At 38.7% G+C, this 24,180-nt stretch overlaps 1 protein-coding gene across 1 annotated transcript; it reads right to left on the bottom strand.

The window, feature by feature from the left end:
* Positions 1 to 412: 412 nt before the first annotated feature.
* LOC124261935 (serine-enriched protein-like) lies at positions 413 to 12,700 on the bottom strand. The gene is made up of 5 exons (XM_046696301.1): positions 12,637 to 12,700; positions 10,971 to 11,211; positions 10,601 to 10,803; positions 10,333 to 10,490; positions 413 to 502 (listed from the first exon to the last, which is right to left on the bottom strand). The coding sequence occupies exons 1-5, from the start codon at positions 12,698 to 12,700 to the stop codon at positions 413 to 415; spliced, it is 756 nt and encodes a 251-aa protein (XP_046552257.1).
* Positions 12,701 to 24,180: the final 11,480 nt, after the last annotated feature.

Here is a 24,180-nt window from a genome sequence, read left to right as displayed (position 1 = left end):
AACGAAAAACTCTCAAATCGAAACGTAAAAAAAGAAGATGCAATCGCGCACACTCAAACACGCCCTCACCCACAGACGCACACACTTGAAACACACACCGGTACACATTTATACACAGACACATGTACGTACGGAAGCATTCTTGATTGGAAGTACCCCTTAAATATGTCCAATCATTAAAAGTAATCGAAATATTCAAGCTATACATCAACCATCAATATGGCATCAAATAAAATTGTGTTTATCACATTAGCAGAAATCCATTGGAATTTTCTTTTGCGACTCGTTGTGATCTTGAAGTAATGCAACACGTCCTAGTTCCTGAACGTTATACAACAATCACACACTAACTCTTTTTCTCATTGTCACTAACAGTGTCCTTTATTGTTCTCTGTGAAACCAGCTAACTGTTTCAAAAAGAAGACGGAAGTTCTTCCAGCTGTTTGAAAAAAGGAATGCGAGGCTGTTTGGCAATGAAGGCTGTACATGATGGCTTTCTATCCTGGAACAATGAACATGCAAACTGTCTGACCTTTCATATCACCTGCATTCTGGAAAAAGACCTCTTTCCCTATTACGACGTATATATACGTTGCATATACGGTCAAGATGGACACTACGTGAAGCTTGATCTGTGTCTGAAGTGGTGTCATAACAGACATTGCGACTTCATCAGGCTTTATGGATGTCTGGCGTGTTCAGGTCAATTTCATAAGGTGCACGACATCCCTTATTGAATGACCTTGAGACTTGCTCGTTAAGACCAAGATGTTTCTTAAGAAAATTATTGTGACATATAATGATGTTGATACATAAGAGATGTACTACGAGTTGCTAGAATGGCCTTGACCCCATGAGAAGAGAATTAATCCTTGCCTAAAAGGAACGTGACGTCACAAAGTTCGGGAATGCTCAGTATGAACGAGAAGCTGCAACGAAGACCGGCAGTGCTTTTAAAGATGATCTTTGGACTGGATGGAAGCCTCATAGGATTCATGACCAGTTGTTGATTCACCTGGGGAATAGCATAATACAATACACAACATTTGATTGCACTGCCAATATGTATTCTAATTCAGACTTAATGTAGCTCCATGATATCCGAGATCCTGTAAATGGCACATGTAGATCTAATCAGTCATGTGTGCAGCCACTACAAATATCCATGTAATATGTCTCTGAGATTTTAGAGATTTTCAACATCATTTGTATTTTGTTCCGTGTATTCTATTTCTCGTGACGAATAGCTGCAAAACTGCTGATGCTGCTCTAAGCAGTACTCACTCCATTATAAACACACAGCAATTACTAAACTAAACCTCCTCAAACCCATCTTTCATCCGACAAACATTAGACCTCATTATTATCCATTGAAAAAACAGGAAAACTATACCTCAGATTGATCACTCTTATCGCTGAATAGAAGGTTCCTGCAACACAAATGTTCAACCATGTGACATGTTTTCCTATTCTCTTTATGCATGTATATGCGGTATCTTAAACGCCACTATTACAGTGACATCAAATGCTTGAATAAACACTTCCATTTGTTTGTATTTTCATACGTCTACCGACCGCTGTATAAATTCGCCTGTGAACACGATCATCCACATTGCATGTTGAATCAGCATTATATTATACACGCTCCTTCACCTTCACTGTCCAGGAAATCATTATCAGCCAGCCGAAGTTGTGAAGCAGTTCTGTCCTTCCTGCATCTACACTATGATTACCACTACAAATATAGAGAAGTGTCAATGTGCCTGTTTGTTGAATGGATTTCTATTACACATTCGCCTTTCTTATAAATCCTTCGTGAACCCGAATTATGGCACCAGGTGACCGGAAATAGTCTGCTTCGTCATGTTGTTTTACAAACACGAACGTGCTTTAGATTGTGTAGATATGCTAATCACAGCATTGATACTTTGGGAACGACAGGCTTGCTCTAACGGAGTCACACAGCTGAAAACCCTAGAGCATGGTGCAATGTAATATATCCTCCAGAGTATATACACTTCGAAAGTATCGTATAAAATCCTGTCCGGTTCCTGTGAAACATTTTTTTCTGTTTTCTAGAAACAAATATCGTTACCTGCGACTCTGTTTTTTTTCTATTTCATTGAAGATGGAAAACAATACTTGAAACGATATTTTAATGTTTTTATCAGAGAAATAGACAAATAAAACAAACCAAAATACATTATTTCAAGAAAAAGAACATTGGTGCTTCTATTACAGTTTCTCGTGAATCTGTGCTAACATTCGACATGGTAGGCCAAAGTGATACTAGTATTTAGTAATTGGTTTTAGAAATTACATCAGACATGATTGTGGGTGTATTTATTCCTTCTAATAATTGGCATCTTAAAATACATGTACAGTAAACTATGTGCCCAAAGAAATTGAACTCTTTTGTTTTGGGTTGTTGTACAGCAAAGGGTTAAACCTGATAGGATGGCACGTCCAAGGGATTCAGCACTGAAGTTGCAGGCCGTCATCTGGAATGTGTTACGGTGCATGATATCAGAGCCTTCTATCTGTTCATGGCAGGTTTACTACCATATGACAAAGAGAATAGAAATATCGCAAGCAAGCTATGACCAAGGGAAGAGAAACGAAGTAAGCAGGAATAGTCACTTCTGCGCTATATTATAAACGGCAACATGCTTTAGGTTTTATGTTGTTTGCTTGGTTGTTTTGGGTTTTTTAACCATTCACGCAGCAATATTCCAGCCATATGCCAGGTGTGTGTAAATAATCGAGTCTGCACCAGACAATTCAGGAGCACGAGCATCGATCTACGCAAATGGGATACGATGGCATGTAGCAACCACGGCAGCAAGCCTGAACACCAGATCCCGTTAGTCGCCTTTTACGACTGGCTTGGGTTGCTGAAGAGCGATTCTAGCCCGGATCTTCACGGGTCGGTTTTATGTTGATACAACAATCACTTCATGTTGATTTCATTGATTAGAAAGTTCTAATAATTGTCATCACTCATCCTTTTCACTTGGCGAGCCACAAGTTGATATCTTCTGTACATGTGGATTTTCTCTTTGCGAAGACACAAGCACGGGTTGCTATCTTGTAACTGTGCATTGGGATTCGAACCTCACATGGATACAATGTGTGAAACTCATATCTGGTCTTTCTCTACATTGTTTAAATATTGCCAAAGGGTCAACTCACTTAATTTGCAATATTTCAAGTTGCTGATATAAGGTAAGAAATTATCCAAATGATGTAAAGACTTACGACGTTGATATATCTGTGTCGTTAGTGACCATTTTACATTATGTTTCTTGCACTGTTTTCAACGTGTTTAAGGATTAACTTAACATATCCGATTGAGATGATTCGAACACTCTGTGGTGCAACATCCTTTAGCTTGTCGATTTAGGATGTAAGAAATGTGGGTTTCTCAGCAATGTCGTTAACTGTCATGTCGATCATGTTACTTGTAATACTGCTATTTGTAAATATATGCTTTTGTTCGTGATTTTTGAGAATAGAAACCTTGAAACCTTGAAACCACAACAATGAGTGTACTGTTCTCGAAGTATGTGCCTTAATCTTAATGTGTATGCACTGGCAACATACCAAGATGTAGTGATTATCAATACTCTTGTAAATGATTGGATCAGAAGCAGGTGCATGTAAACTTTGATGTTATACCCTGTGACTTCATGTGTGCACAGTTTCACACCAACAGTAGAAACACGCGGCTGTACAATATCAGAGTGAAGTTTAAAAATGCTGTTAACCAATTAGTTTACGGAAGGGTTTTAGACCATGTCAATCGTAGAGAACATAATTACAACGTTCGTGTCTAAAGTCGTTTCGGACTACCATTTCGAAAGATTGGTATTACCCAGGCGTGATATGTTGAACGTGCGAACGATTCGTTGTAATTCTAACATGAGTCCCAGCGTTATAGTTCTTTCATTCATGGTATTTTTTTCTTTCTGTAATAGGTATCTGCTCAACCAATACGATTGAAACATTCTTTAAAGTGATGTTTTTAACAATTTCGTTAAATGGACACAAGTGAACGAAGTAATGTAGTAAACAATGTTTTTGTCTAGAAACCTGACAAAAGACGATACGAATTGTATAATCTAAGATACCTCAGAACAACGTACTTTGCGGCAGTTTTTTCAGCTATATTTATTTTATAAACCATTAGAAAAGAACTTAATTTTCTTTTGTTTGTTTTTTATTTTCGTGGTTAAGCTCAGGTGGTCAGGCTCGCTGACTTGTTTGATACAAACAAACGTGTTGCTGATATGACGTAACAGCATGAATGAAAATGAGTGACAAAAAGAGCACTGACCTAAAAAAGTAATATAAAATATATGTTTAATAATTCAAATGGTTTCACATGTAAAAGATTTATGCATGGCTACGTGCAATAGTTCACAGTTGTGTTACTTGAGGGAGGTGTGGTACGGCGAAGATCACGATTTCGTATCGCAACTTGTTTTCCCCTTCACTTGGTGTTATCACTGAATTTCAGTGATCCAACCATGTGACTGAGTGAGTGGATTGATTTACTGCCAACTTGTACATTGATTATCACTTTTTAATTAACTGCATTTTTTAAAAACATTTTATGAATTTGCGATGATGTATTTCTGCATTCCTCATAGTGAGTGAGTCAAGATTTTATGTCACATTGGCAATATTTCAGCTATATCGTGACCAAATCAATTTATAGATGTTTAATAATTAAAAGCACAATATAAATACCTGTCAACGAAGGACAGTAAAACAACTAGACTGTCACAGATATTAATGTAAAACAGGTAATTTAATCTCAAACATTTTACCTGTAGAAGACGATACAAAATACAAACAGGCTATAGATTGCCAATAGCCGATGGTAGATCACCATACTAGTGAGTGAGTTTAGTTTTATGCCGCACTCCGCAATATTCCAGCTATATGGCGGCGGTCTGTAAATAATCGAGTCTGGGCCACACAATCCAGTGATCAGCAGCATGAGCATCAATCTACGCAATGGGGAACCGATGATATGTGTCAACAAAGTCAGCGAGCCTGACCACCCGATCCCGTTAGTCGCCTCTTACGACAAGCATGGGTTACTGAAGGCACATTCTAACCTGGACCTTCACGGCTCTCACTATACTAGGTACCATGGGGACTTACAGTACATTTCCTTCCTGCATGGACCCTAGCTGGATTTTCACCATCCCTGCAGCTATAACCAATTTTTGACAATCCAGCCATGACTTAAAATGACATGTACACTGCAGGTAAAATAGTAGTAAGTTCCATCCATGGAAGATATGTTTCCCGTCATGTAATACACCAAACGGAATTTCAAAGGACAGTCAAGCCTGGGTATTATATCCACTGACGGTGTATATTTTAGTATTTTGGTTACATCGGTGTCAAATACAAGGTAAGATTAATTTGATTTAAACATATTTATCCAAGAGAATGGATTGGGTACAGGTTATTCCAGTTTAGTGCAACCCTCTCCTATTTACAGTGCTTAGATGCAAAAGTGAAACAAACTATATGTACAGGGATAGAAAGATATATACAAGAGGAGAATAAGACATTTAAAATAAAGTAATACATTGAATCCGTGAATTATTTAGATCATAAACATTATATCCAATTACTGAACCTTTTGGAGTTTAATATATATTTTTGAACTTCATTTAAAATCTGAATATTGTCACTGTACGGTAAGATTAATTGCGTAGGTATAGAGTGGGTCACAACACCTAGAACGAATGCGTACCTTGATTCAAGAGAGATATTGCCAGAGAAAGGTGAACGAAAGTGTTTTAACTGTCACGCTGCAATACCATTCATACATCGATCGCAGTAATGAAACATACAAATAAAATAAAGTTCTTGCACAGACTGTTTGTCGTAAACTCGTACCTGTATATTAATAACTGGTACTTGACACTGACTGTCAAAGTTTAATATCGAAACCAGTTGACATGACACAAGCAGCACGAGACCATGTCACCATACTTTCGGAGACGGAGACGGAGATGAGCGATTGTGGTTACATTTGGACTTTGAGTGGTTCTGTACCGTGCCCATAAGGCAGAGATAGTCTGTCCCGACACGCCAGAGTGCCTCGCTAGAGCTTGTTGAGAAGCCCCTGCTTCTCCCAACTGCATTATTACGTTGAGCCGACGTCAATCTTGGCCTTACTGCCTCAAGTATGATGCGCTCTGGTTGAAACTCTGCTGATATGGTCTTTCATGCACCGCCAACAGAGTGGCCGGCATGCTCCATTACCGAACATAATGACCAGACAGAGACAAAATAGTTTATTTTGGCCAGATGGCCAATGAGACACTAGACAATATGTGCATAAAACGTATAAACTTTAAGTTTAAAACATGAAAGGGTACCACACATATGAAAGCACTTGGACAAAAAATATAAATATGTTATTGGGTTGATAGCTGATAGATACAGCTAACTAAAGTGCCCAGTGGATTAACAATATGTTCTGTATGTAAGAGGAATGCAGCTTGTTCAGTGTTTGATAACTGAGCAAAGTCTGGGCGTAAAATACTAGCTTTTTGAAACAAATCAAACCGAAGATCAGATTCTGAAACATAAGGACAGTTAACTAAGAAATGGACTTCGTCTTCGACAGCCTGACCACCTGGATATGCTCTAATGAGACGTGTTTTTTGCATTGCAGTACAAGCGTCGATTACGACTACTTTCATGCGAATGAGACGTGGTTCCACCTTTACTGCATCAGTATTCTCTCATTCAATTGATTGTTTTTTACCATGATTTTGTTTGTTTTTGAACAATAATCCAAATCATGATTTTTACCTAATAATGTTATTAAGTTTGAAGGGTGTATTGTATTACCCTACTGTTTTAAGAATATATGTGTCCATTACCCTATACTGCTTACATGTATTCTCAATGAAAACTGACCGCCTCCGTGGTGTAGTGGTTAGAGCGTCCGCCCGGAGAGCGGAAGGTCGCGGGTTCGATCCCCGACCGCGTCATACCAAAAGACGTTACAATATGGTACTTGTTGGTCCCTGCCTGGCGCTCGGCATTAATGGGTACAACAAGGACTGGTCGGCTCGGAGTCAGTATAATGTGTCTGAGTGGGGTATTCATGCTTCACTGTGGCATGGTATCTCAGTGAGCTAGCACTATAAAACCAGCTTAAGTCTGGGCTAGTACAAGCAGCCGCACATACACATACACACGCATACCCAATTTCACCTCACATCACCTCAATGAAAACTACATGTTACTCTTATATTATTACACTTGCATACAGACAAAGGCAAATTTAGGAATGAAGAGACTCTATGAAACGTTTGATCTTTAGATTGTATACAATTATTTCACCAACTCTTACCCTTGACTTGGCCGTATAATGAATTATTCCTTCTATTCTTGACCTGTGATGACCCATTTTTATACCTCGGGGAAGATTGCGATAACATGACCCGTGGACACTAATCCGAGGTCAATACCACGAGCTAGCTAGATCACGTACTTTCTAACACCAAATAATCACTAGTCTGTTATTAAGGTTACAGCATGTAGACACGTATGCCTTCGGGTCGTAAATGTTAACATGGAGGTAGTCTCATCTCTAATTGCATGATAATATTGATACATGATCTCTTTGAAATGTGTTTAATAATCACTAATGAATAAACACCCCCAGGGTATTGTACGACGATAGTATGTCGGAGTTTTGGTGAAAGAAGATCTGCTGGATAGAGTTTGAGATAATTCAACAGTCGGGTTGTTCTTTTTTTCTCTTTCCTTCTCTCCTTTTACGGTCACCTTGACCTTCACTCTTGTGTGCTTTTTACTGATTTGTGGAAACAGTATTGAAGCACGCCCGTATTGGGTTTTCAACTACCCTGGTCTCATCGATGTAAGGTTACGGTGACATGTGAAAGTATTCTTCGCAGTAGTAGTAGTAGTAGTAGTAGTAGTAGTAGTAGTAGTAGTAGTAGTAGTAGTTTGTTGTTGTTGTTGTTGTTGTTGCAGCAGCAGTAGCAGGAGAGCGTTCCCCTCCGCACATACAAAACAAAAGAAACATATTTCAATGCACAATAAACCATTCCGACTTGTGTTGAAAAGCTTAGAAGCATTCCTCTGGCTTCATTCATTGAGAATTCATCAAAGAGCGACAGAAACGAAATGTACAAATAAACCATGGCCAACTTACTCTTAATATAATCGAAGAATATTCATGCAGCTTCAACCTTCTTTCACAACTTTGGAAGTTCACACGATCATGCCCCTTTTAACAAAAAGTTGTCTGACCAAAGTTGAAACATCCGTGGCCTCTGTGGAGCTTTGAAAAAGTTTTATGGTAGACATGTAAAAGATTTCCGCATTTACCAGGTGAACATTTGATTAGCCCTTCCATTTGATTCTGACAGGTCCCACCTCTGGGGAGGGGCGCAGGGGTAGTCTAGTGGTTAAAGCGTTCGCGCGTCAAGCCGAAGACCCGGGTTCGATTCCTCACATGGCTATAATGTGTGAATCCAATTTATGGTGTCCCCCGCCGTGATTTTGCTGGAATATTGCTAAGAGCGGCGCAAAACTAAACTCACTCACTCATTCTGGGACAGGATGTCCGTGAACACCTGTTATCATCACTATTTAATAGTGATTGATGAACTCATACTCATCATACAATATAGAGTCTGCGTTTTAGCAGAGCTTTCTTCTATTTATCCGTTGTTTCGGTTAAAAGTAAAAGTGATTTGTGACTGTATTTTGTAGTCGTAATTAATTTGCACAGTTGGCTTAATAAGCAGTGAAGCGTTGAGGCATGTCAATCAAGGTTTGGGACAATAGAGGATATGGTTTTAATGTATACTATGGTTTTTATATACTACCCATCAAAAGTTTAGACTCACCTAAAGCACTCAGTATATGTTATGTATATATATTTATATATATATGTTTACATCGAAGATGAATTTCTCCAGTAACTTGGGGGAACCAATTGCAAACTTTATGCAGATGAATTGTACGAGGACCATGCATCCAATTGCTGACAAGCATGTGCAAGTATCGTTCATGTGAACAGCTGCGTTTGGATGTAAAGTTTTGTTAATAATTCACCAATTTGCACTGATTTTCATCATTTACTGAACTCATGACAACCGTTACGGATTTGTTTTACAACACATTAGTTCATGTGTAAACAGTACCTTTAAACTGAATGGAATATTTTGCAAAATCAAGTTCAGAACAGTTGACTGGCTACATTTGCACTAGTGAGTCTAAACTTTGATGGGTAGTACAGTATCCTGACTCTGCGAAGAGCATTGCTTGTTGTAGGTTAATGTCGAGCGCCATGCAGGGCATCAAGTTTCATATTTTAACGTCCTGTGGTATAACAGTGTCACGGCATCGAAGTGGTGTAAACGGTAACAATAATTAGATAACAGAGTACACAACAAAACATAATTCAAGTTAAGATTTATTTTCAGTCATATATATAAAGCCAATGTGAAAGTGACACATTTCTAATGAATACACGGTCATAATATAGATAACATTGTGGCCACATGATTACGTGCAAATACCTAGTTGCGAGTACAGCAATGTGCAGTGAACTTGGACAAAGTACTGTGACTATGTGTCCCAGTCCACCCAGGTGTGAGTGGGTACCGCGTGAGGATGAGAAAGCCACAGTAACTCGGTGCGCCTAGTGGCTACAAGAGTTGTATACTCCCCAGGGAGTTGAGATTGATGATAAGATGTGCCGTTGAGGTTGACATCCAGTGATCGAGGGAAAAAAAAGAAATACCAGCGCCTTGAGCAAGCACTAGTTGCGTGGATATGTGCGCTGTATAAATATCCTATCCTATAAAAAAATAACATGAGTGGAATCTTCCTGAGTTGCCCTGTCTGCTGGTGCAGTAAGGTGGTTGTAACCTCTCTTCTGGTCATAAGACCTTACAGATATGTGCTTGGTTTCTGGAGCGGCATATCTATAGTATACCATCTGTTTTCTATCTTCCTCGGAACTTGTGCGACGAGGTAAAGATGACTGTCCCTGCTTTGGGTGCATCCACACCTTTTGTGGTAGGTGTCGTTAAGGCTCGTCTATTCGGATCACTGCCACCGCTGGTGCATCGACAGCAGCCTTCTATGCCTAGCCTTTAGTCTTGTACACTTAGGTTACGGCTTGGTTTTCATGGTAACTGTAAAAGACAAAATCAAATGAAAATATTGCTAAAATGACACAAGTTTGATATGTACATACCAAACGTAGATGTTTCAAAGTTTAAAAGCATTAAAATGTGGCTAAATATATACCTTGGCTAGCAGCTTTGAAGCAGGTACTTTTTGAAGATATTGTGTGGCTGTTTCTCCAAGCTTTTTCCTCTGTCCATGACCTTGACATCTGTCTATGAAGTCCTTGCAAGCAGTGCGGAGATCAGGAAGTTGAAACTCTTCTGATGCGCAAAGAAGACCTGAAATACAATGTAGACGTGGGTTAACCGTGCAGTTTACTAAGTTAACTTGATGGTCCAATTCGGAAGTTCTGTTTTCCATTTACGTTCAAATTATAATAAGAACCCACCGACAACATGGTTGACGTCAACCTTGACCTTGCCCGAGTGGACAAAGGTGATGAACCTTCTGAAAGTCTCCACCTCGTAGTCAAGGACGTGGATGACGAGCGTGTTTGGGTAGGGAGAGGGTTTCTGTTTCTTGAATCTCTTCTTGGTTGTCTTCATCAACTCAGACTGTCTTTGATGGTGCAGGACCAGCTGATACAAAGACCTGGAATAGTTGTGTAGACAGTATCTGACTTATGTGTTCTGAATTGTTTTAAGTATCACAAATGAAGATGAAGAAGATTTCATATCTTTGCCATTAAAATATGTCTTTATGGGCTTCAGGTCTGTTGAATGTACATGTTACTTTACATAATGACGTTACATTCTTACCTGCTACGAGTTGCTACAATGGCTTTGACTCCATGAACCGGAACTTGATCTTTACCGACAAGAAAAGTCACGTCGCACAACTCGGGCATGCTGAGAATGAAAGCGAGGCTATCCTGAAGGCCTGCTGTGCTTTTGAAGATCATCACTTGGTTCTGAGATGAGAGATGCGCCCGGTGAGAAGGGGCGAAGCTTGAATTTATATTTGTAGAGTCACTGGATTCATACCCCGACGATGATTCACCTGTGAACAAACACGGTACAGTCAAGTTAGACTGAAAACAAAATGTACAATTACTGCAGAGATTACTTTCCGAGAAAGATGGGGAAATTCAGCAAAGTGAACGTTGTGAATACCCAAAACTAATCAAATTACAGATATTTAAATCCTCATATCTCAGGGAACCTAAATACCAAAAGAAGTTACATTAAAAGAATGAAGTGCGTAGTAGCCTATATATCACTTTGCAACTTCTTGTCCATATTATATATACTTAACCATGAGAAAGGTATAACTTGTATCACGTTATTGTACATAACCGGGCAGGTGGGGTAGCCTGGTGGTTACAGCGTCTTCTCGTCACGCCGAAGACCATGGTTCGACTCCCACATGGGTACAATGTGTGAAGCCCATTTCTGGTGTTCCCCCGCCGTGATATTGCTGGAAATTGCTAAAACCGGCGTAAAACCATACTCCCTCACTAGTATCAGTTTTATTTTGTACTGTCTATAGTGCTATCATTTTACGATAGGTTACTAGTTTTATATTTATATCTGTGATACTCTAGTGTTTTACTGTCCTGGTTTTTCCGTTCAAAATTTATTTTAATAATGATATAAATTAAATTGTTCTCGTCACGATTTGGCTGAATTGTTGCCGATGTGACGCTAAATATTAACTCACTCACTCACTAATACAACATATAATATAACAACAAAACTTTTTCCATAATCATGACAGATCATTTGTACATTGTCCATTGGCAAACGTAAGATTAAAGCAGTGTTAATTAGGAGACGAATCTCTAGTCGACTCGACACATGTAAATACTATATCATTTCAATGTAAAACACCACACGGTATAACACTGAACCCAGACTGAATACACAGCTGCTTGTAAAGTTAACACAAAAAATTGACAAAACATCTTCTGTATTGAGACATTGGTTCTGGTAATATCTTCAGTTCGGTTGTAAAGACGTTTCTTTGGATGTCAGAATACGAATATACCTTCTCTTTCATATAACACACTGTAGTGTACACGATTATATATACCTAAGACACTTCCATAATACAGGACAACTCCATCAATCGCTGACGGCCTGTGCATTATCCAGCCTCAACACTACACAAAATCAGGCTTACAATTTGGAACGACGTGTTCATAATGACCTTATCACAAGCGTCATACAAATTGCATACCAGATATGGTAAAAATAATGATACCTACAAAGTATTTAGCACTGATTTTGAAATTAAATCGTATAGTTGTACAATCTGATTCATTATTGTTTTTGGTCATCAGCAAACCAAACTCATGGTCTGACGTAGATGTCATGGATGAATTCTACTATATCTAATGTTTAATCATTTAGTTTTTGATATAAACTGTTTTAGTCATTATCGGTTAAATCAGCCATTTATAAGGCGTATGCAGCAACAACTCACCTCCACTTTCACTGTCCAGGAAATCATTATCCACCAGAACAAGACGCGAACTATTCCTGTCCATTTTTATCAAAGCTCAGAATAGCACTTGCAATTTAGAGGAATATCCGATTGTCCGTTTGTTGCTCGACTGCTGGTTCCATGTTCACCTTTCTTATAAATACTTCGGTCCGATGGGACCACGTGACCTAGAGTAGTCTCGGTTCCGCCATGTTGTTTGTACAAGCGGAAACTTGCTTCAGGGTGTGTGTTTGTATAGCAATCACTTGGGGTATATTTCACTGATTAGAATGAAGTAATTAATTCTACTAATTACTAGTTAACGGCTATTCAGTCAGCTGTTATATTGCAGGGCTTTACAGGGTAACTATGAGACTAATCTGAGTCCCATTTAATAGTAATACATGACATAACTGTAACCAGAATCCACCGGTTAACAATACTTTGCGCAAACTTTTCTTAAGTATTTCAGGACAGTCACATGTGTGTGTTATTGTGTGGCACACTAAGTACATGTCTCATGCTGTAGGCATGTTGGTGTTTGTTTCTTTCACTATTGTTTGAAAAGTATTCACATCAATGCTTTTAAAAGCCAAGTGCGTGATCCCTTAATACAGTATGTCTTTTTTGCTTGTAGTAAAATTGGATTGTACTGAGAGACATATTATCCGAACCCTTACCTTGTCTTTATTAAAACTTTAAAATATATCACCGTCGGTTGGTCAGGTGTCTTACAAACATGAACAACCTATTTCTGTGATTGCCTTCCAGGCGCTTCCTGGTCCTATTCGCTTGAAATACACAGCGAATCGACATCTTGCCCACTTTTCAGGACGCATAATATTATTGTTTTTGTTACAAAGTTTTCAAAAATAAGTTTCTACTTGTGAAAATGCTATGTGATGCATATGTTATTTCACTTACATGGAAATAATACGAAATCGACCGTCCTCGTAAAACCATTTTTTGTTCAGCTGATGTATAAGATCTGGAAATCGTTCAGTCAATGGTATCGTTATTTAACTGATTACAGTGTGATAGCTATGATCCTATTACCCGCTGATCCACGGGTTGATACCTTCCATGTAGGATTTGTAGGAAAACACACAAAAAGCAACAAGGAGACAAGAAACAGGGACAAGTTTTAACTCTTTATGAAATAATAACACATGAAAACCAACAGCACAGTGTAGTGTAATCAAAACGTATTTCAGAGTTTCCCAATAAGGTGTATGGTATAATACCCTAAATGGTTTCTGTAAACACTTACAAGTTTTCGGGAACGTGGTCTTTAACTTTCCAAAACTAATGTAAACAAAGAAGTAAGGAAACAACACTTTCAAAGTTTTTTTTAATATAAAGGTTACAACCTTTCTGTCTTCCAAGAAAGAAACAAAGAAAGAGAAAATCGATAGTAACTATTATGTCTGTACTTGTGTTACAATTGTTGTTACAGTGAATCGCGCGCACATACCACACATCACGTCTGTGTAATACCCCTCTCTTGTAATGGTCTTCTGAAAATACTTCAGATATGTACGTAGTTTTACATGCAATTGATTATTTACCAATTGTCTTGTTCAAATGCATCTTCAGTAAACTGGTTTCAACAACAGTTTAGAGCCTTAGCCTTATCTTGTTTGGACATCCACAGGTTTCTAATAATGATGATGATGATGATGACGACGACAACAAGCTAGCCTGGCTTCATGTGTAACGGTGTGTGACGTCTACACGTATCCACTTCTGATCAGCTCTTTGTACAAGCGGCGTTTGATGTGCTTATTGCACTTTATCCCTCTTAAGCTTTACATCTTGGTTTGTTGCCATTGCACTGCCATTTCTGATACAAACATCACACTCCAGTTTGTTGACCAATGGCCATTCCATGGTAAATGAACAAGCTATAGCTAAAGCGTCATGAAGTACTGGAATGATTTGTGTCGGAAGAGTTCCTTTCATCTTTCCTCCCCACACTTAAGAAAAAAAAGGCAATATATATGTTTTAAAAGGGACGCGTACTAAACAGTCGCGTTAAGGTGTGTTTTGGGAGCAGTACATTGAATCAGAACAAGATAAGCGAGAAGGTGATTTTACACCTTTTAATTTTCAGCAATACCGAGAAAGATCGAAGATAGGTTTCGTACACTCTACCTGTGTGAAGTTCGAAACGTGGTCTTTGGCCTGATAATTGAAAACTTTAAAGGTCACACAACTTTGCAGATTCAGATACCTTTCGGTATGGACTTACCGAAACAAATCATCAAAAATGCAAATTCAACTTATAAAGTTGAAAAATAACGCGATGAAAAAAACCGCACGAAATCGGAGTTCAAACGATTCACTAATTGTTCCCCCAGCGCTTGGTGGAAATGGTTTCAACAGCTGGGCTAGGCTCATAGCACATGATTTATGCATTGATTTATTGCCCGAGTTCGGTCTCTATCACATTATGTATATGTAATTACACAGACAGGCAGGTGTGATACTTGTACACATGACATGTTATGATGTCTGTTGATTGTAAAATGTTATACACAAAAAATGAGCATGTATTTACAAAACCCAACATCTCTATATACACACGCACACACAATGAGCCGTGAGCGCATCTGCAAATGAGCCAGCTGTTACACTTGAGTGCACACCCACCCGCTCTGACTGGGTTCGGTATCCCGGCTGCTTCGTTTCTTGGGAAGTAAACCCAAGTACACAATATTGCACTTTTGATTTGCGATTGTACGCTTATAATTTTGTTTATATGTTTTTTTCATAATCAGCAATGTATATTATATGTCATGAATAAGTGATAATTGTGTTTTAATTATGTTTGATTTGTTGGTTGCATGTGACCTTTAACCGCTAGTCTACCCCTCTGCCTCAGTAACAAGATAAACGTGTTACTAACAAGAGTGAGTGAGTGAGTTGGGTTTTACGCCGCTTTTAGCAATATTCCAGCAATATTACGACGGGGGACACCGGAAATGGGCTCCACACATTGTGCCCATGTGGGGAATCGAACCCTGTCTTGGGCGTGACGAGCGAACGCTTTAACCACTAGGCTACCAGTCCGCACCGTTGCTAACAAGACATTCCACGTGAATGACAATGAGTGACAAACAGCAACGTGACTTCAGAAAGCATGAAGATACATTTTGTTATTCCAAAACGTCAACTCTTGGAAAATAGATTATATAGGAGTAGTTTTCAGAAGAATGTTGCAGAAGGAATGTGTGATAGGGTGAATGTTTCAACCTTGTAAAATGCAATAATGAAGACAGATGGGGTCGGTTGTGTCATTTGAGACTTGAGAGGTGTAATGTTGTAATGTTTTATCATTATATTGATTATTAGCTGGGATCACCTACTTCATCGAGTGATGACTTCTAGCACGCCACGGAGAGCAATGTCAAGGATGTTGGAGAACATGCTGTATCATGCCCAAGAAAAACATGCCTCTCAGATTAGGGTCACGTCTCGCCACGGGTAAATCCGTCTACTGATCAAGGTAATCACATGATAATATTGATACATCGTCTCTTTCAAATGCACAGGTCATACTGTCGAATGACTGGTAATTACATAATAATATTGATACATGGTTTCTTTGAAATACGGAAAAGTCCCAACAGGAGTCCACTCAAATAAAAAACAAACCCCGTCAAACACACAAGTGGTATCCAAGTTCCATCATACAGTCAAACATTTTACACCAATACATCACATAAACCAACATACATCATTTACTCAAACATACTGTAATCTTGCGATTACACATTCTTCATTCTATCCAAACTGAACACACAGACTAACACTTGCATCGTACAAAAATTCGTCGTCATATGAGCGAAATATTCTCAAGCACGACGTTAAACCCAATTTCACCTCACCTCACCTCTTACAAAAAAATATACTTCATACGCTCAAACATGCCCAAAACACGAGACATACATAATGCACTAAAGTTTCATCATACGCTTAAACAGGCATAAACCACTCAAAGATACGAACTGGGTAGACCAGTGATTACCAACAATGTTGCAGGACGATGAGGAAAAGTTGACTTTCTTTTGGTCAGTTAGGTCAAAATTAGGTGATGTGGGTATACTCCGTTATACCACCCCTCTCCGTAACTGATCGACAGCAAGATCATTTATAAGATCTGAGGTTCACATTGACATGAAGTTCGTTTGTGCGTCTGCAGACACCGAAATGACATTTAAGGATTTGCAAACTGAACTGAGGCTTATCTCAAAACATGACACTTGGTCGGTGCTGGTTACATCAGTGTACATCATTGACGTCTGATGGCAATATGATTTGTAAAGTGCAACACATGGCCTTTGGCATGTCGAAGAGCTGCATGTACATGGTTCCCATTCTTCTGACTCATAATTCGTATTGAAGTAGTCTGGTTTAAAAAGTGCAGCAATTACATTCCCGGTTGAGCCTGGGTTCGGATCAATCGACTCTATGCTCTTTTCTTTGAACTGGGCAATGGATGTGGTCGATAGGCAACATGTTGGATTTATTGGTACTTGTCTGAGCATCCCAAAATATGAAATATTGAAAGTATTGGCCACTGCAGATTCCAGAATGCCAAAAGGCTATCGACATGTTCTTAATGTCCAACCGCTTGATCATATATTCCGAATAAAATCAAGTTTGTCATAGTTTGAAAGGAGGAAGTCAATAAGACTTAATTAATGCCGAGCGCCAGGCAGGGACCAACAAATACCATATTTTAACGTCTTTTGGTATGACGCGGTCGGGGATCGAACCCGCGACCTTCCGCTCTCCGGGCGGACGCTCTTACCACTACACCACGGAGGCGGTCTTCACAGACATGAACGTTCTTGCACAATATATTCCTTACCTTTGCTCTAATACTTGGAAATACCATATATATTTCATGATGCCCAACTTTCGTGATACCCATTATTGTATTCACACGGGACCTGCTTTTAGACATGTGCTATATACTGTTATTAGTCCCATAAGTTTACAAAACAAATGAATTATACATTCTATTACTGACCTGTGATGACCCATGGCATCACCTAATGGATGGTTAAGCTAGCATTACCGGTCTGCAGACTAATCCAATGTCGTTATCCCTCGTAACCAAGTACACGTAATTTCCAATGCTAAACAAACACTAGTGTGCATTTGAGCTTGACTTTACGTCAAGACGACACGCATCCTTCTGGTCATGACTCCGAACACGATGTCACCCTAATCTATAATTACATGATAATATTGATACATGTTCTCCTTGAAAACTGTCTCATAATCGACAATGAATAAACACCCCTGGTTACGGTAAGACACCAGTATGTCGGAGTATTCGTCAAGAGAAGATCTTTTCTGTTGGATAAAGACTTTTCAACGGAGTCGGGTTTCCCCTATTTCCATTGTAGTGGCACATCCAATTTGACCTTTACACGCGATTTGTGTCACCAGTAAGACTTCATTTCTCGAGTACCTGATCCCATTTATGTCACGAGTCAGTTGTAATGAGTCTGCGAGTAAGTATGGATTTACGCCACCTTTAACAATATTCAAGCAATATCATGGTAGGGGGGACACCAACTATGTACGTCACATGTTGCACCTATATGGGGAATCGAACCTGTGTCATCGGCATAACGAGCAAACGCTTTAACCACTGCCTCGCATCGATGTATGTTTACACTGCCAGTGAATGAATCGCTCGCATTACTAGTGTTTGGACTCCCTCGCGTATGGCACAGAAATGATTTGGTGAAACTTTGTTGTTGGAGCGTTGATGATCAGCTCGTAGTCGTCGTAGTAGTAGTAGGAGTAGTAGTAGTATTCGTAGTCGTGGTAGCAGCAGCAGCAGCAGTAGCAGCAGCAGTAGTAGTAGTAGTAGTAGTAGTAGTAGTAGTTGTTGTTGATGTGGTTGTTGTTGTAATTGCTCTATATATTTTGAATTATAAACAGGTGGCGAAATGTGGTAGGCATCTTCATGTTTCTCCCACACGACTTCCATGCATAGATGACTCCAGTACACATTTGTGACGAACTCCACAAGTTTAGTTAGCACTACACGTTTACTGTTATGTTGATGACCTACATGTGGCTGTGTGTCTTCAGTAACTGCTGCTATCCTTATACGTCTCAACGTTGTTATCCGAAAACATGAGTTAAATGGACAGTTTATCTATAAAAAGTACAAAGGCATTATGACAGAAAAAATAACAATCCCCCATACAATACACGCTGTATGTATGGCAATATCCAAAAGCTGCGATTTGCAGTGAAGTATTCCTTATTTTCAAAAGTGTACATTACTTCTAGTTGTTTACAACGTCAGATATTTCAAGCATCATAATGTGAATAATTGCAATGAAAGAAATTCATCTTCAATGTGATACAGGGAAACAATCTTTTTTAATGATTTAAATTTATCGATACATGAGTCCTGATCCTGATTATTTATTCAAGACGAATCATTTCATCTTATGAATTAATAACTATCCATCAACATTCTAGAATAAACAGAACCAGTTCAATGAATGTTATACGCCAACTAATACATTATTATTATTATTATAATAATGCCATATATAACTATTATGGAGCGTTTCTTTGAATACATTGCTATATAAACCCGTGTAGAATTCTATAACAAAAAGTATACAAATTATAAGTAATAGGTTCCCATGTCGGCGAGGTTCAGTTTTAATAATACAATACCACATCAAACGTTTTCAAAGACGGAGAGACCCTGACAGGTTTTGGCAACACATACCCTAAAATATCCTTCATGTACGCAGCTTGCTTGTGTCGTATTCTTCCCAAGGTTTGGTCAACAGACGACTATATCGAGCTTCATTACGCCAAGTCTGCTGAAGTAACCGTCCCGACTGCACTATTGGTGTTGAGATACTACCACTAACAAGAAGAAAAGTCAAGATGATGGCGATGATGGCGACGAATATATCCGGCCCTGTGTGTAATGTGGTTTGCAACAGTCTGAGTGATTTTAAATTGCATTTTGTTGCTGTAATCAAGGTACACAAAATGTGGTGTGAAGGCTGCAGTTTATATCTCCGTCATGACCAAGATGCTGTTCGGTGAACAGCGTTTTAACGTAGCCTTTACGACTCTCATACAGCGACGTATAGTACGTTTGTGTGTGGTTATTGCACGTTCAAACTAAAACCTGGTCAATATACGGATTATCCCAACTGCTGGTATTATCCCACTGCCGTGTCGCAGTTTAAGACAGATACCTCAGCTAATAATAATATACATGTACTGACTCCGAGATGGCCAGTTTGAGCGCCAGGCAGGGCAACAAAAAGTACCATATTTCATCTTTTTGCGGAACATCGTGGCACCGTTCGCGAATAGATAACAGACAACACGACCATAAAGGAACCAAAATAATGTTTATTTTAATATGGTATGTATGAAAAGCTGTATGAAAAGATATGAAAGGATTAATATGGATGATACACGAGGATAGCAATGATGCCACAAATGGCATATTTACATCTTTAGGAAGATCAAAGTCAGTATTTTTATGGCTATTACGTGTTCTGGTTACATGACCTCTAAGATGTGTGTGTTTGGGGATGGATTCTCATCGATTGTAACCATTCATCATCATACATACACCATTATACATAAGTCACTTTCATAATTAAGATAAATCCTTTCATCGTATAGAAACCTTTTAAGCAGTATTATACTCAACACTAGTAAAAGATGAGACTTATCATGTACACACCGTTTTAACGTCACCTTAATGCCAAATTTGCAGTCTTAAATATTTTGCCACATGTTGTGCTTTGAAAAATGACAAAATATTTTGCACAGTAACATTGTATCTGAACATGCTAACCGGCCATTTTTGAAACAGAATGTTGTCTGTGGTCAAACTAAAATCGTTCTCTGACGAATATTCTGTACCGATGGAGGGACAATCAGAAAACAAGATTCTATTAGTGTCGTGAATTTTCTGCTACTTGATTTATATATTAAATCTTTTTATAGTCCTTTATGTTATGTAGTGTTTATCTTTCGTTACACTTGCCTATGGGACCACGTGACCTAGGTTAGTCTCGCCTCCGCCATGTTTTTACAAGCGGTAGATGTAAAGTATAGAAGTTGTTATCCATGACGTATTATACTTTTCTGTCAGCGGTAGCTTGCTTCAGGGTTTGTTTTGAAATAGCAATCACTCTGTGTTAATTTCACTGATTAGAATGTAGTAATAATTAATTAATCGTGCTAATTACTGGTCAACAGCTATTCATTCAGCTGCTGTATATCTATGGGGTAACTGATAGCTTATCTGAACTCTTTCTGCTTTAACCCTTTCTCTTAATATATCAAAAACTAAGCTTGTGATATTTTCTGGAGGGCGTATCTTGATGGTGAACTTATTGAGGTCGTGAAGGAATACATTTATTTTAGTATTTTGTATGAAAGGTATGAAAAGGTATGAAAAAACTACTTGCTTGTACATCAGGAGCCGTGTACTGAGACAAGTTAGAATATATGTGCGGTGTTTAGTGGCGGTAACTTGCTTCAGGGGATCTGATCATATACCACCCGCTCGGTGTTTTCATGCCTATTGTGCATCTGTAATTAAATGTACTAATTATTAGTTAAAGGTCACATGCAACCAAAAAATCAAACATAATTAAAACACAATTATCACTTCTTCATGACATATAATATGCATTGCTGATTATGAAAAAACAAATAAACAAAATTATAAGCGTATAATCGCAAATCAAAAGTGCAATATTTTGTACTATGGTTTACCTCCCTCGAAACGAAGCAGACGGGATACCGAACCCAGTCAGAGCGGGTGGGTGTGCACTCAAGTGTAACGGCTGGTTCATTAGCAGATGCCGCCTTCACGGGTCATTGTGTGTGTATATATAGAAAGTTGGGTTTTGTAAATACATGCTCATTTTGTGTGTAAAACATTTTGCAATCAACAGACATCATAACATGTCATGTGTTCAAGTATCACACCTGCCTGTCTGTGTAATTACATAATGTGACAGAGACCGAACTCGGGCCATAAATCAATGCGTTTTGTTTATGGTGTATAGCCTGATTGGTGTTAAGTTCAAATTGCATGTGGTCAGTGATCGCAGTTGTGTATTGAATATTGTCATTAGCAGACAGGCAGGCAGACACACTGGTGTCAATAAAACAAGACATTGAGTTTTGTCTGTGACAGCGACATATCTATATCACAGTTAGAAATCGTGTCAACTCTAAATAATGACATTGCTTTTAAGTATCGAACTGAGAAAGTGACTCGGTAAGAAGAACGTGTGGTGAAATAGACAAATGAAATTATATAAACAGTTTATTTACTGTCATAACATACAAAAAAGCTCGCGCCTGTGAGATATCAACAAAAAATTATGAAACTAGCTCACACCAAAGCCTTCACCGAGTATTCACCAGACAGCCCGCTTCCAAGTTGCGCGAACCTATTTCACTGCGCACGTGCTATGAGCGCAGCCCAGCTGTTGAAACCCGTATTCCCCAGAAAAGTCTGGGGAAAATTAGTGAAACGTTTGAACTCCGATTTCACGCGTCTTTTTTCATCGCGTTATTTTTCAACTTTATAAGTTGAATTTGCATTTCTGACGCTTTTTTTTTCGGTAAGTCCATACCGAAAGGTATCAGAATCTGCAAAGTTGTGTTTTACGTTGCATGTGACCTTTAACTCCTTTTCAGACATCTGTTATACTTTAGGCCTTTGCGGGTGTCTATAAACATACTACATAAGCTATCAGAAACACACGTGTGATGGAGCTGTGTCACGTAACGTTGGCGTAGTGCTTGATAAATGAAAATCTGGGTATGAGGACCTACTGGATGCTGTCCATGAAGTACATGAGACAGTGACAATGCACGTGAAGAACAGTACTTTAGTGAAGCATTTACAAGTGATGAACTGAGTAAAGCTTTTAGCCGTATGAAGAAAGTAAAATCAACTGTGAAAGATGACATAGCTATTGAGGTTTTACGGAACTCGTAATCACAGGAATTTCTTTTGAAACTGTTCAACAAGTGTTACAACCAAGGTGTTATTCCGGGAGCGTGGAGCCAGGGTATCATCAATCCCATTCCTAAAACCACTGAACATTTGTTACCCGTCTACATCGGTTTACTACACATTGTCTCACGTATCAGACTGTCATAAGTCGTTTCGCTGATGGCATTATTTTTTTTTTCAAATGGCGGGGATGCTATCACAAAATGTGTTTTGTTCTACTGGTGTATAGTTTGACCAGTATGGTCATCAACGCATTTAAATCGCTTTGTGTAATACATAAATACATTATTTTAATTACCTTTCCATAAATGGAAATGGCTTGGGTTGTTTTGTTGACAGTGAGAGACAAAACAATATGTTTCATTTCAGATTAACTCCCTTCTAGACTGTGCCATCTGATTACTCAAAATATATGTCCGTCAGATGCATGGCTGCACATTTAGTACTGCCTTATACAACATGTATCCTTTGATTCAGTTGTATAGAAACATAGGTGGCCTTTTCCATGATTACATTTGCCCTTTTCGGTAGCAACACACAACGATTCACCATCATGCCCCACTGAGCAGACACATCATATCGATGCAAATAGTTGCAAGGTTTTCTGTTCTGTTTATGACTTTGTAAAGGGCGGATTATACAAATGTTATTTGAGTTTCATGGAATTAGAAAAGAAGACCGTACTTATAGATAGATCATTTTGTCTTCGTTAATGCTTGAAAAATCGTTTAATCATATTTTTAACTGCAGTGGAACTGGCTCCTTAACAGAATCAACAGCTGAACACTGAAAAGCCCAAGGCTAACACCTTGGGTACTAACAATGCAGAGACGATGTGTGCGATCAATGAGAACATAACGACTTGTCATAATACACCACTTTACACTGTAGATTGTTACAGGTTTAAATATAACCTACCTTGTACATCATCAGTGTCTCACGGCATGTTTGTGCTGCAAAGGTTCCTCATGTAACGATAGGCCATATTGCAGTAAAGTACATTTTGTAGGCATGTTAAGGACACCGGATTGATAACCGAACACTAAACTGGGTACATTGGCTGGTATTGTTGACAGAATTGTCATGTCGTGATAACATATATGCAAGAATGAGGACAATTTTTATGGATAGACAACTTCTTTATTCTGTAAAGGCGAAACCACTTGCTTGACAACGACATTATAATCTATGTCCACTTACGACAAGAATGGGGAACTGAAGATCAATTCTTACCCGGCCTTTCACGGGTCAAAATTCCAAAGAATTTGGTTGAATAGTTTAAAAGATGTTGTTGTCCTAAACTTCAAGATCGATTTTCTCGAATATAGGTTTTTGTGACTTAGTACACTCTGGTTTTCAGGCGACCATTTCTTTATATCATTTGTGCCTATAGTCTTGATAAGGAACTGACAGTCGTTCAGCTGCCGAGCTTTGGATCGTATAACGTCGATAGTGATTCAGAAATGACGCAAGCTTTTGGCCCA

Source organism: Haliotis rubra, unplaced genomic scaffold, assembly GCF_003918875.1.
Source record: "Haliotis rubra isolate DU_JTF1 unplaced genomic scaffold, ASM391887v1 Scf817, whole genome shotgun sequence".
In the NCBI taxonomy this organism is placed as follows: Eukaryota; Metazoa; Mollusca; class Gastropoda; order Lepetellida; family Haliotidae; genus Haliotis; species Haliotis rubra.
This window is presented reverse-complemented; position numbering and strand designations above follow the sequence as displayed.

Bases quoted from the DNA above. Each gene is read 5' to 3' on its own strand.
- LOC124261935 (XM_046696301.1), bottom strand. From the start codon at position 12,700: ATGGACAGGAATAGTTCGCGTCTTGTTCTGGTGGATAATGATTTCCTG. The intron at 10,491-10,600 runs GTGGGTTCTTAT...ATTGTATTTCAG, and splicing joins TGACGTCAACCATGTTGTCG to GTCTTCTTTGCGCATCAGAA. The intron at 503-10,332 runs GTATATATTTAG...TCATTGTTCCAG, and splicing joins CTTCAAAGCTGCTAGCCAAG to GATAGAAAGCCATCATGTAC.